General features: G+C 28.4%; 1 protein-coding gene across 1 annotated transcript in view; it reads right to left on the reverse strand.

The window, feature by feature from the left end:
- The window catches only part of tor (tyrosine protein kinase receptor torso), a 44,232-nt gene that overhangs the window by 9,067 nt on the left and 20,351 nt on the right, over nt 1–14,814 (reverse strand). Inside the window, exons 3-11 of the mRNA XM_088190217.1 lie at nt 7,511–7,550; nt 7,258–7,436; nt 6,945–7,173; nt 6,258–6,328; nt 6,013–6,178; nt 5,754–5,941; nt 5,483–5,612; nt 1,068–1,207; nt 590–782 (exon numbers count right to left, since the gene is read on the reverse strand). Of these exons, the coding sequence (XP_088046343.1) occupies nt 590–782; nt 1,068–1,207; nt 5,483–5,612; nt 5,754–5,941; nt 6,013–6,178; nt 6,258–6,328; nt 6,945–7,173; nt 7,258–7,436; nt 7,511–7,550 (1,336 nt within the window). The remainder of the gene's footprint in view (nt 1–589; nt 783–1,067; nt 1,208–5,482; nt 5,613–5,753; nt 5,942–6,012; nt 6,179–6,257; nt 6,329–6,944; nt 7,174–7,257; nt 7,437–7,510; nt 7,551–14,814) is intronic.

Genomic DNA, 14,814 nt, shown 5'->3' on the forward strand with positions numbered 1-14,814 from the left:
TAATAAACCCGACGTACCTATGTGTTTTTGATCCTTTTTTTATTTGCAATCAGACATTTTTCATTTTTTGGGCTTCTATATAATATATATATCTCTCTTTGTGCTGCTAAAATCAATTTTGTGCTCTTCTATGAACCTGTGTTCAGCGAGAGCAGAATAACTATTGAATTTTTCATTCATTCTTTGGGTTTGCGATGCGTAGATTGCACACGAGATTTTATTCACGCCTTGGGATTATTTTTTTAATCGAAAATTTTTGTTTAAAGGCATTGAACCAATTTTGTTTTTAGATTGGAAAATTATTCGGACTGTAGCTAACATTAAAAATCCGCTTGTTCGTACAAAACACGAAGCGCTTAAAATAGAAATTCACAAAAATATTGCTATGAACAAACATGATGCTGGTAGCATATTATCAAGGTCTTGGCTTCTGGTTTTGCCTGAAAAAGTTACTGACGAGACCAGAGCGGCAGTTACATAAAATTCATGACCATGGCTAGAGCATCACAGCCGAAATATATATTATATATAAGGTAAGTGTAAAAATAAAAATATTAAAACTCGCGAACCTTATATATTTAATAAATACCTTTCATCATTTTTACAGCAACCTCTCTATTTTGATCTGGAATCCAACCTTTTCGCACGATGCCAAAAGCACCTTCCCCTAATATTTCATAAAGTATTAGTTTATCAGGAACTATCTCGAATGGATCATCAATAGGATTTATTGGAAAGTTGGAGCTGCTGTCGATTTCCTTTGGTGCCTTTTGTTCTAATTCCTGAAATGTAATTATTTTTATAAATAAAATAAAATTCACTAATGACATAGTAAGCAATACAAATCATTTATAAATATTTATATTTATATGAAAATATAATATGTAAGAAATTTGGCTAAATGTTAAAAAAATACATGCATAAAACACAAAATATGAATTATAGATATATGTATCATTAACGAGTCTAAAGACGGTAGCCTTTGCACGTGAGTATGCTTGTAATTAAATTAATTGGCTAGAATACTGTATGTTATAATTAAATAATACAAATGTAAATAGTCATACCTCAAAATATCGACACCTTCGCTTATATAATTTCAACTTTTCATGACGATGGTAAATTAGCGCTGCTAGACTGATTATAACAAAGAATGCTAAAATCGGCGTAAGTATTCCCCATAACAGATTACCAGTTGTAGAATTATCTAAAAGAAAAAATTACAATTAAAAATATATTCTTTATACTTTTACTTTTATAACCGAACAATAAATCTTTTGCGATTGGTAATTGTAGATAGGGACTGTTCGCTTTATAAATAAATCAGATGACAGTATTTTTTGAAAACCTCAATAAAAAATTATTACGCAGTAATAGGTCATTGAAAATAGCTAATGATGCTATAATATATTGTCAATATAAATACAAATAATAATTTATATAAATAAAATATGAATACAAATAAAACAAGACTCGTGTAATTTTACTACTTATATATAATTATGTTATTATTATTAGTCTAATATCATACTATAATAATTTACAAGAATTCATTGTCACATATTAATTCTAAAATGAGAAATTTGTAGTCATCAAACGGCTAAGGAATTTCTTGCGTAAATATCATAGCTAATAGTAAATAGTGAAACTGGTTAAGAGAATTTCTGGGCCCTGTGAAAAGCTTATAATCAATATATGTAATTGAAATATGAACAATCTTTAAATATAAATTAATTTGTATATACAGTGTATTGGTTATTATATTTCTGAAGTAAACACATGTATTCCTTTTATATATAATATGTCAATAATATGTATTAAATGTACTTACTATTATCATAATTTACAATAAACCACAGCCTAACCTAACCAATATTATAGTTATTAAAAGTTTTATATTTACGTATATGTTATATATATTTTCACTGGCATTTCAGTGAAATCATTTTAGAATTCATTTTCACCGGTAAGTACATATATATTTCCACTTTTGAAAATAAAATTTTAATTGACAAATGCTAGTGAAAGTATATGCTGCCCTAAACTATGTAGAGCGCCAATTTGCGTGCTTTAAAAAATACAAAAGTCACGTAAATGGAGCTATTCAACTAACCGTTGTGAATGCCACTTATTAAATCCTATAATACAGCGACAAAAACCAAAACTTAACTTAACTTTAACGTACTAACAAACCCAACTTGACCTAATGAAAGTTTTAAAATTAACTATAGTTTTTGAACTTTCGGTAGATCAAGTCATGTTTCTTAATTAGATTAGGTTAGGTTTGGGTTTGAACAGCTAGTTTCAACAACAGTAGGGCGACACAGTACACGTTAAGGTCAAAATGTTTCGAACTTTAACCTGCAACAACACAGTTTCACTGATATTGACCAGTGAAATTATAAATAAATTATTTAATACAGTATCACTAACCTAGTACGTGAAAATATAATTTCACTAATAAATACATTCATTGTAACATATACGTAATCGGTTTTCAGCGAAGGCTTTAATGATTCAACATACGCGATTTTTTTTCTTCAATTAAAAATACACGCCCGATCGATTTTCTCATTATTAATAAAATTATATCAGATGTGTATGTATTTATATACAGAAAATAACGTAGCTTTTGCTAAAGATTATATATCAAAATATCTTATTTTCACTTACTTACTCATTAAGCGTAAACAAATATTTTCGGGTGAGTTTCATTAATTTAAGGAGTAAATTTTAATACGATTTCTATTATGGTATTTTCAGGCCTACCGAAAGGAAGGGGAGACGGGACAAATTCCCGGGCTCGACTGCTATGAAAAAATCCATAGCAAGAATATATTCATAAAAAACGAATCTAAACCTAACTAGTAATTTGAGATGTATGTACTGACGTATTTCAGATATAAGTTCCTATAGCCTTTTTTATACATACAAGAAATAAAAGGAGCGGAACATTGCCTTCAAAAGCAATAACTTTCTAGGAAGTAATTCGACAATAAACATTATTATTTAAAAGAACAGATTATATTTTTTGACGTGGCCTCATTTGTATTAAAATTTGTTTGCAAATTAATGTTGACTATTGCATTTGAACCTTTAAAAAATATTAGACGTGGGAGGAAATATTGAACGAATATAAATTAGTAGCAGTAAATATAATCTGCTCTAAAATGTCTATAAAAATAAACATAACAAATATCGGGCAAAAGGATAACAACGCCTGTAAAATAAATATTTTTTTTAATAATTTTCAATTTTTTAAATTTAGTCGCCTACTATATGTATTAAGTGATATTATAATGTTAAAAAATACAATAAATGCCATTTTTGTCATAAGGCCCGGAAGCATTGTTTTTCCAATGCCAGAGTTCGCTCTCGGCAGCCCTGTGTATATTTTAGCGTTGTAAGTATTCGGTAATGTTTGTTTGAACTCAACTTTGTCTTAAATACAATATTTATTTTTCACAACAATTCTATACCCACGAGCTTTAGAAATAAAAAGCTTTTTATGGAAACGTAATACAATGGCGACATAATTATATTGATGTTGATTAAATATTATATTTTTATTTTATTTTTGTATTACAAATCTCACCATCATGAATTTACAATTTATTCCAATGTGTCATGATGACCATTATACCAACAATAATAAGCATTTCAAAAATATATAAAAACGGTTGTAGCGCACACCTAAAATAGATGAGCACCAACCCATATATTTGCCTCGGATGGATGCCTCTTTCAAGAGGAGCGTTCTCAAGCGCTGACGTCCTGGCGCAACGGGGAAGAATAAAGAACGCGATTGCAACTCTCTAGCGCAGCCACAAGTCACCGAGCATTGCTGGTTTGTCGACACCGCCATTTTTAAATACATTGAATAGAAGTTACGCTCAACGCTCTAAGCAAAAAGGCACTAGAATACAAATACAGATATAACCCGTACTCCATTTTATAGATATATATTAAAATTTTTCTTTGAATTTTCTCGAACAACAAGGAGTACTTTGCTTCTCACTGATTTTAGACAATGGAGACATACTCAAAGACGCTACGGACTAGCGTATCGTACAGAACGCAAATCGGCAATAAATTATTAAAGTAGCGCGTGCTCTGCATATCGAAAATTTTGCCGATGTGCATAGAAAATCTCCATCTCTGCTCAAACGTCATCGACGGAAGTATTTCTGTTTAAAACACCTCCGCTTAAAATGTAAGAGAATCCCGACGGGCAAAGGGATCTGGAAAATGTGACAACATGACACTTGGCGAAGCTGAAAGATTGTCGATCGACTCACTCCACAGCGACTCCAGGTCTTTCTGTAAAGAGAGTGGCTCCGAATTTGTGCAAATACTCTGAAACACTTTTGGGTTATTAAATCAATATTCCAAGTTATTAATTAGCGCATGTATGTCAGTAATAAATAACAGAGGTAGAGAGATAAGGCCCAAATACTCCTGGCTAAATGTATACAATCATCTTTTGTGCATGCTTTTATTACTTTTTATCAACACAAAAGACATAATGGACCGTTAAGAGAGCATCACGAAAACACATCACAAACGATCCTAGCTGCCCCTACCAAATCAAAACCGGCAATAATACAACTCGACATGCCAGGAAAGAATCTTCGACTTCCAAGATCTGCCATTTCAATTTCACTACCTGATAGCGGCATCTATTTACATTTTTCTAAATAGTGATACTTTATAAATGTTTTTAAAATATACTGTTACCAGATTTTTCAGCATTTATTTAGCTGTAAAGTCACGCCCCTTGGACCTCAAAACATATCTAATGAATAATAACGTCAAGTTTGATCAAATCACAAAGTTATTTTTATACTATTTTTTTATTATAATGTAATATTATAATAAATAGTACACTAGGTCGTATATATAATAGATAATTGGCTTGCAGTTTTTTTATTTTATTTAAGTGAAAAAAATTAGAGAAAACTACAATATTTGTGTACTTACTTGCCAAGAACGATATCGTCTCGATCCAATGAATTATCATATATAGCTTTTTGCGACTTTTTTTCTGTTTACCCATATAATAAAACATTGAAAAAACAATATTTTGCGATCGTGAAGAAGATAAAGGTAAAATTGCTGAATGAACTAAACCAAGTAATGCATTACACAAATGTATTGTAGATTGGACAAACAATTTTTATATTAGAAAATAAATAAATAATAACTGACCAAAATGCAATTTTTTTATGTTATTTTTTAGCATCGCATACAGTAACAAAAATCTATTAGAACAGATTTTGTAAAAAAATTGCTAGTATAATATCAATCAATACCCAAAAAACAAGAACACGTTCGAAGAAACTAATAATAGATATTGCCTAACTAGATTAAAATCAAGTACCTTTATGATGAAAATAGTATTGTTTAGTATAATTGCCATTAAGACAGCGTTTAATGAGATTTCCATTAAATAAAGCTTAAGATATGAATGTGATTCACTAACCCAATTTGTGCTGCTTAAATTCTCTGTAAATAAAAGCAGGTTTACTTATTCCGCCCTTGGAGCTTGCAATAATTGATATTGTGTAAGACGTTCCGATGTCTATTCCCTCAAAAATTGCTTTCGTTTCAACCTGTCAAATAAAATAAAGTAAAGATACAACCAATTTAACAATATTTTGACATTTAAAAATTGTATTATTCAACCTTATAATGGTGCTAGAAATTATAATAATCGTATTTACATAAAACAAATTTATATAATGTCATCTTACCCCAGTTATATTTCCAGTTGATATGACTGCCCTATTTGTGTTTGTTAAATTTATTAGGTAATAATCGGGAACAAACTCTGGAGACTTCCATTGGACGGTTATGTCATATGGATGTAAATTATCAATGCTTAAGAGCGGTTTTTTAGATATTTCTTCTAGCACTGTCACATTAGTCGGCATTAATGGAGCTAAATATATAATAAAATTAATGAACGATATTATTTGGATTTATTAAATATTTTTTTAAGTATTTACTTACGACACAATTTAAGACTGTTGTGAGTTTCTAAACAAGACGGTGTCATAAAAGTGAACCAGCTATTGTTACTCTCTTTGTTTTTAAGATAATTTTTCGATATCACTGTTACTGTATAATTTTTCATATATTCAAGATCATACAATGTGGCATTATATACGTTTGTGGGCTGAAAATATAATTATATTTAAAAGTTGTGCCGAGAATAGAACGATTTAATACTTTTGCGAATAATTGTAAATATTTACCAATTCAGCTTCAAGCTCCATGAAGAATTCTGCATTGGTCCACACTCCTACATAATAGAAACAGGCGTGATCTGTAAGTGTAAATAAAGAATATATTAACTGACATAGCACCCGTTGAAAAACAACTATTATATAATCACAGCTACCAATAGTAAATAATATATAAGTATATAAAAATATAAAATAATAAAGCCTGAAGTAATCAGAAATAAATATTTATAATTATAATTACACAAACAAAAATGTAAGAAAATTTATTTTTTACACATAATAAATCTACTTGATTCTTGCGGTTTGTATGAAAATCGTCAATATATAGAACTTCAACGATAAGGTTTATGAGATATCTGTTCTTGAAATATTGTTAGCTGTTATTTGGGTAAACACATTACATAATATAAATACAAACATGCTTCAAAAACACATAAAGCTTATTTTAACTGTATAAATTTAATCCTTAAAAAGTCAAATTATATTCATGACATATTTACACGCAAAATAATTGTTTTAGCTACAATATAAGCAATTTGCGCAAATTTATTTATTCTGAAAAGCTTTCAATGGATTTAAACTCATTTTTAATGAGTTGGTTGTGAATGGTCATACACATTTGAGATTAATGTATTTCTTTGGAAATAAATATACACATATTTTCCATACATATATAAATAATATATATATATTTACCCTCTGCTGGACTCCACTTGATGGAAGCTTCAAATCCGTGACTCTCATTATATACTAAACTATCCAACCAAATTAACGACACAGTTCCGGGTGTATAACCCTTTATTAACGTTGTATAAGTTTCACATGAAATTTTCCCGATTTGTCCCATAACGTTAATAGTAGAAATGCACACGTAATAGTCTGTGCTATCAGTCAAGTTCTTGAACGAGACATTACTACCATTAGACTGAAATAATAATTAAAAAATAAATAAAGCAAAATAGTATTTAAGATAATTCTAAATCAAATTGAATAAGTATATTATACATACTAATATAAACGTTTGATATTCTAAAACTTCTGGTTGTGTAACTTTCACGATTTCATTTACATAAATTATTTTTGTCGTTGCGTTTGTCAATAACGTCCATCCGATTGTCAAATGAGATTCACTTTTACACAACAGCTGTAGTTTGACTAAAGTCTCATTATTGTTTAACGTTTCAACGTCTGAAAAATTATGGTCAATTCATATTATATAATAATACATACATGTTCAGAATAAATTACTTGAAATTAAATACCTTTTGATGGACAGCATATCCCTTCGCATTCTTTTGAAGTCTGGAAAAATATAAAACATACTTTTTTATTTAGATTGTTATTAAATTATAAATATACATTAAATAAATCATTTATAGACTTAAGAGGGATTTTAATAATAATTAATGACGCATTTGAAAATTATTATTAAGCGAAATTATTAATTTAAATATAAATACACTAATTAAAAGCGTATTAATACTGTTTGTAGCTATCATTCATACAAATATAATAAAGTGTGCTTAGTATATCAAGTATTAAAATAGTACATTCAAACAAGGAACTTTTTTAATCAACCTTCAAGAAAAATCGCGATATGAAAACATACACAAGTTTAATTAGCCACTGAAAAAAGAGACGATAATTTTGTTCTGAAAATGTATCCAAACAATAAATAACACAAAAAAGCAATCTGTGTCATAAAGATCTGTTTTGTTATGTATAAGTTCATTAATTCGTCGTTTATTTTTGGCGTATTGAAGATAAAATTATAATGGCTAATACATTATGTACCCAAACACAGTTCAAGCCTTAACTAATATTTAAAGTAATAGCTACTACCGTCGAATCCCTATTTTCAATACAATGTTTTATTAATATTTAAAATTGCATTTCTGTCTAAACATTATACATAGTATAGTTGATCTGTTAAATATTGATTGTTTCTTCACAACTGAGAAATAAGAAACATGATCAATAACAACACTGTCGTCTATGTCTCAAAAACATGCGCATATAAATTGTCTAACGTTTTAGCAGCAATCCGTATTTTAACTGTCCTGCGCTTTTAGAAGACGAATAGCAACAATTTGACCTCCAAACAACTTAAGAACTGCTGCTCGTCTGGACGCTGAATGCGTTTGAATATGATTTGGTTTCCATTTGGAAAACAACGAGAATATATAAATTGAATCTTGGTCAACGACTTTAATATATCTGTTTTAAGTAGCGGTCAGCCATAGGTGTCTGGACGGTTCAACAACTTTTCAAGTTTTTATGTGTTATAGCGATCAAAAATTTGAGTAAATATGTTTAGGTTTTATTTGAGAAAGAATAACAGAAATATACTAATGAATCGTAAATTATATATATTTATAATGATCTAGTAAAGAAATAAGATTTGGAAAACACAACCGTTGAAACTCTTAATCATGGCTATTGAGAATACTGTTTTTTTTTCTGGTAGAGAATTTCCAAATAAAATAAAAATGTTTGATTTTTATTGTATTTTTACAAAAATATAATACACGATCTTTAATTTTATTTTTATTTTTATCGCTCATTTAGGGTATGTACATATTGTTTTTGAGTAGCTATATAGTAAAAATAATTATTAAAAATGTAATATTTTAATTTGAGTAAAAATGCATTGTTACTGTATATTCGCAATGGCGATATTGACAAGACAAATTTCACAGTCTGTCAGTTGTAATCAACTATTAGTTCAGTATTTTTTTTTTTAATATTGGTGCAATAAGTCCGGAAAAAATAAATACTCCTGGTAAAGAGCAAGTGATACTACGATTTTTTACGTGATATGGGTAAAACCGCTGTGGATATTATCAGTGTGTTATGTATTAATCTTATCTCGATGCTTTGAATATCCTTGTTACAATATAATTTGGATAATAAGCTTATACGTAATATGGGCTTAATGAGATTTATTTATTTTTTAAATTAAATTAAGACCATCGCGACCTAAGAGATTTATTACTCCATGCGTCACTATGATCAAAAAAATATAATCATTGTATTCTATTGATACTAAAATAAAATACTTTCTTCGGACAAAATGTTCTCAATAAGATCGTAGGAATAATCTCATGGCGAACGAGATCGAGAAAATGATACAATGTGACACTTTCCGACACTAAAAGGCAGACGGTTGAAGAAGCCCATATCCATAGAGAATCTAAATCACTCTGTAAATATAAAGAGTCTGCAACAGATAAAATATTAATAAAAAATATCAATAAAACAGTTCAAAAAATATATAAACTTCTATTAAAGTGTATATATTTTTAATAATGTATTATTTTTAAATATCTCTTGTGTCAATGCGTGTATCCCTCGGTTCATCTCAAATGCCGTTTGATTGTCTCTGGGAATCAGAGATGTGAATATCGGTGGGCCAATTGCATCAAAATAAAAACATTACGCCTTGAAGTGAAACTTTTAAAAAATTTAACACAAGGGGTACTTTGAACTGTACTGTCCAAACAATAATTAAGAATGGTTTTTTTTCATTAATAAAATTTAGGTCATCCATTGGGCTTATTTTCGAAATAAATACCGCCAGTAAGAATTTCTCGAATCAACTTAGTACAGTTCTTTGACTAACAGTACCTTCGCCAACTCCAAAAACCCATGAGCTGCGCCACATTGTGTTTCAGTTTGATTTAATTTAAATTAGTCACATAAATCTTTTATCAAAACAAAAACATGAAAGCACATAAATATGTACGTATATGTAAATATATATATATAAATTAAATTGCTCATTTAAAATATTTATAGATCTTATTTCATAATATCGCTATAAATCAAAAACTTTTATACTCAATTTCCAGAAGTTTGTTGGTACTTCGGATAATACTACAATTAGATCCCGAAAATAGAATGCTGCTTTCCTTGAATAAATGTATTTATAAATACACAATCCATATTGATATAACTTAATAATATTAAATAATTATAAAAAAAAGCACAAAACAATACAAGTAATAATAAAAATTTTGCATTTTTTCTAATCCGTATTTGATAAATAAGTTTATTACTAAGCTACTATGTAAAAATGTATAATATATTATAGCGTTAAAATAGTTTAATATTCGATAGTTTATTTAATAATATAAACAATAATATATTTGCCATAAAAATAAATTATACAGCATTGTCTTTTTGATATGCCTGATTTTATTAGTTTATGCTTTTTTTAGTCACATACATTTACTATTCTAAAACGTTTTTTTGATTGGTAAATACATATAATATATTATACATTTAATTTATTAAATATATGATGTGACTAAGTTTTAAGATAAAATTATAATTAAAAATATTTTATATTTTTATTCAAATTGTTTTCGTATCTTAGAGGTGTAAAATTGTGTAATGTTAGTTTAGTTATATTAATTTTACTTCTCAATGGTTTTTATATGTATATTTTTTTCTATTTAGAAATTCACTTTAGAAGTATTGAAAAGCGATCTATACTGATCGAGTTTTATATTATTTCATAGAAATACTTTAAGAACCGGATACACAGATCAATAGGTCAAACTAGCGTCGAATTACTTGTCCGAAATCACCTTTCGATTTTGACGGTTAAAATGCGAACGATGGAGTTGTTTCATGATATTACAAGTATAAACGTATACATAATATGTCGGCTTATGAATTATTTATTATATTTAGTCGTTAATGTGTCCAAAAATATTTACTTCCTATATGAAGATTTTATATTGTAGATATCGTAGATTTTATTAATATGGACAAATTTACTACTTGTTCATCACTTTGATAAAATACTCAAATAATATTTTAATTGTATATTTTATTATTTATTACGATATAAAATGACACAAAAGTTTAATTTAACAATAAAATTTGTATTTATTTTTCCAATACAAATATTGGTATTAATTTATTGGAAAAATTTCGTCATTAACAATTTAACATGTTTTCTGTTTAGAACGCGATTTTTATTAAAAATCAAGGGAGTAACATTAGTTTGCAAATTCAACTTTAATTAAACTAAATGCAACATTTAACATAAGCAAGTTGTGCTATAAATGTCTTGAAACATTACCAATTTTCAATTATATTTTCCCCATTGATAAGACAGGTAAGTTTTGTAGAAATGTAATCTTTTATTGTTTCATAAACTATGTAAAACTGTGATTTATATATTTAAATGTTAATTAAATCAAAAAAATTAAGACTAAATATTACAAACTATATGTTTGCATCGCTCTTTTTAAATAATAATATGTAGGTTATTAAAATATATTGTAGATTAAAGAAACGGCTTTTTAAACATATAATATTTATATATGGACAACCACATTATATACATCTATTATAATGATAAGATAAGCTTGCATTTATAATATTAAAACTAATGCTAATAATTTATGAGACCAGAGTCAAGAAGAACCTCATGGCGTAATCATCGAGCGATGAAAGGTACAACGACGAAAAAAACACATTCAATTAAAAAAAATTGAGCTTAATGATCTTATAAGGAATCTTAATGATTCTAAAAAACAATTAGATTTGCTCTACTTACGACAAAAGGCACTAAAATTTACTTTTAACAGAAACAATAATATCTTATTTAGAAAAATTTAATAAAATATGTTGTAACAAAATGGAAGAGTTTGGTAATGCAATGATATACGTACTTAGATTTATTAAAATTATGATCCAGGTGATTAGGCACCTGCTGACAAAGTAAAATGAAATTAGCGATTCATGGTGGCAATATGAAAGATACGTACGACTGATAATTTTTATAGAATATTTGTCGTGACTTAAAACTAATAATTATCAATCGTTGTTCCTTACTTCTCATGAATTAATTATCGACAGTTTTTCAAGAAAAATGGCAAATCTAAAATTCATATATTAAATTCAAATATAATATTTTTATACCACTATAGAAGAAAGGGTGGGTCTGTGCCAGATGTTTCAAAGTATTCATGTTTAGCTCGCAAATCACAGTCGAAATATACACAAATCTTATATATCATAACATTGTTATCATAGAAAATGCTAAGAATGAAGGCTGATTACAGCTATTCCCTGTAAAGAGGAACTGTCTGAAACTATACAGAAAACAATATTTGTAAATTTATATGTTGACTAAAATGTATATAAAAACCAGGCGCGGGTAGTGAGATAATTTCCCTCTTGATCGCTCGCGTGTTAAGTGATGAGAGTGAGTGAGAGATAAGAGCATGCGGTCAGCATGCCCTTATCTCCCAAGATCCATAATGATAAAGAATGAACCATTTCTATTGTAGGTTTTACAGAGAGTACACTTTCGCTAATGGATAATTTTACAAAGTCAAAGACGTGAAAAAAACACATTTATTATTCAATTAAATAAGGTAACTAAAATAGGTGAAATACGTAATTTTATTCGAATTTATGTTCTGACGTATATCATTTTTTAAACTAATTCGATGTACATATATAATAGTTCAGAGTCGTTTCATTTTTTGTTTTGTGCGGAATAACTTTTAAATTAAATCACAAACTTTTTAGATCTGCTGCGATTAAATAAATTCTCTGAAATTTATGGAAAATTTTTAATATATAATTTTATCGAATTTATTGTATATATAATACAATAGCTAATAATGTTTGGAACGAATTCTATACACATAAAGATCGGATCCGTATTGGCGTTTGTTTCGCGCGAATTTGCATATACGTTAATCAACTAGAAATAAATTAACTGCGATCAAATTATTGAACTGATTGAAATAAAATCTTTGCGTCTTGAAACAACAAATACCAATAACTTATAACTTTACAAAAATTTTCGCCATACATGTTTTTAAAATAAATAGTGGCCCTTCTCAACATTTTGTTTTTTTCAACAAACGAATTCTGCGAATTCGGTCATAGTAAGCACCGACAAAAACATTTTTGAAAGCATTTTTTTATGATAAAAAGCGTTTTATTGTCTCGCATTTCGAAACAAAATAAAGGCGCACAAAGAAAAGATATATTGAGATGAAAAACAAATTGTTTCATTCTAAGATTTTACAAATTTCACTTGAGATATTATAAGCGAATATTTTACGAATATTGTATCAATTATTCAAATATTCGTATAGTTGGAAATTGGCCAAATAATTCGATTGAGAATCTTAGATACAATTCATTGCATTTAATTAATTTTAAAAATGCTAAGGGGCACTGAGACTACGTTGCAACCTTTTCAAAAGCACTGCCTGCACTCGCGCAAGATCCAACACAAACAAGAGCTTAACGGCTTGAGTGAACAGACAACACTGATGTGAAAATATTTACTAGACTACACGTCTAACGCTGCTCTTATGAGGCGGTAGTAATAAAAACTTCTGAGGCCAAAGAGATGACAAAGCCTCCCAGATAGCCATGACCCAAATAGAGACATTTGTTTTACGTTTCAGGAGAGCTTGTATAAAAATAACTAGTCCGTATCCTTTAACTTTTAAACAGCTCTGGCTTAGAACAGCGAGCATACAAACGCTCTTGATTTGACATTAGTTTGTGTTATATGCATAAATGTATGTATGTAAATAGTAAGCAGGACCTACATAGGTTACGAAAATTACCATTATTGACGCTCGAATACGATGCTGATAAACTGTTTTGTTATGACGAATTTCAATTTTTACCTCTAATGCATACGGTAGTTGCAATTCAGAATTCAGAATTAGGTTACATTAAAGTATGACGCTATTCCGGTATTGACTTTTAAAATACTTGGAATTAAAAGGCTTTCCTATCACTAAAAGATTGCCAAAAATAATTTATTGTTTAAAATTTTGATTAGACTACTCTTTAATACAAAAATAAAAATAAAACAATTTTTAAATCCTTAACTGCATAGAACTAAATACAGAGATTTTTATACTGCAACACGCACATTCTTTTCCTAATGTTAAGCCCAAATTTTGCTTTTATTATAATACTATTTGATTTTTACATAAGATTAATAAACTACATAGATTTTAAATCACTGTGTAATTGTGGCAAACATCGTTTAAAACCGTACAATGTTTGTTTATTAATAAGGCAAATGCTTTTCTCCTTATTTTTATAACAATCTAGCATTTAAGTTAGATTTTAACAGTATTGCTTTGGCCATTGATACCTTATTACGTATTTCGTTAAAAAGAAATGATCCTCAAAATTAGTATCAAGTGAACAATTTATACGAAATTGCATAGAATATAAATAACTTAAAAAATATTTCCAACTACGGCCAATTAGCACATTTGTAAAGTGGTAGATGATTTATCAGATATCCACAAATGGCAAAGATGGTTTAAAAAATAACAAAAAATTAAATTATAACTATTTTAATCCTTGATGTGGGAGACCAGCAAAGATCGACGATGATGTACTGGCTGCAGAAATAGAAGCAAATTCTATTCAAATTATCCATTAGCTGACCGAAAAACTAAGCCAGTCCGATTCTATGTATATTCTATATAGTGTATGGGGCTCCACGCAAATTGAGTAAAAAAGTCGATCATTTGATAACCGGAGAAGATAAATGGGC

The sequence above is a fragment of the Plectrocnemia conspersa genome, unplaced genomic scaffold (assembly GCF_051122295.1).
Source record: "Plectrocnemia conspersa isolate PC_06_02 unplaced genomic scaffold, ASM5112229v1 ptg000008l, whole genome shotgun sequence".
NCBI lineage: Eukaryota > Metazoa > Arthropoda > Insecta > Trichoptera > Polycentropodidae > Plectrocnemia > Plectrocnemia conspersa.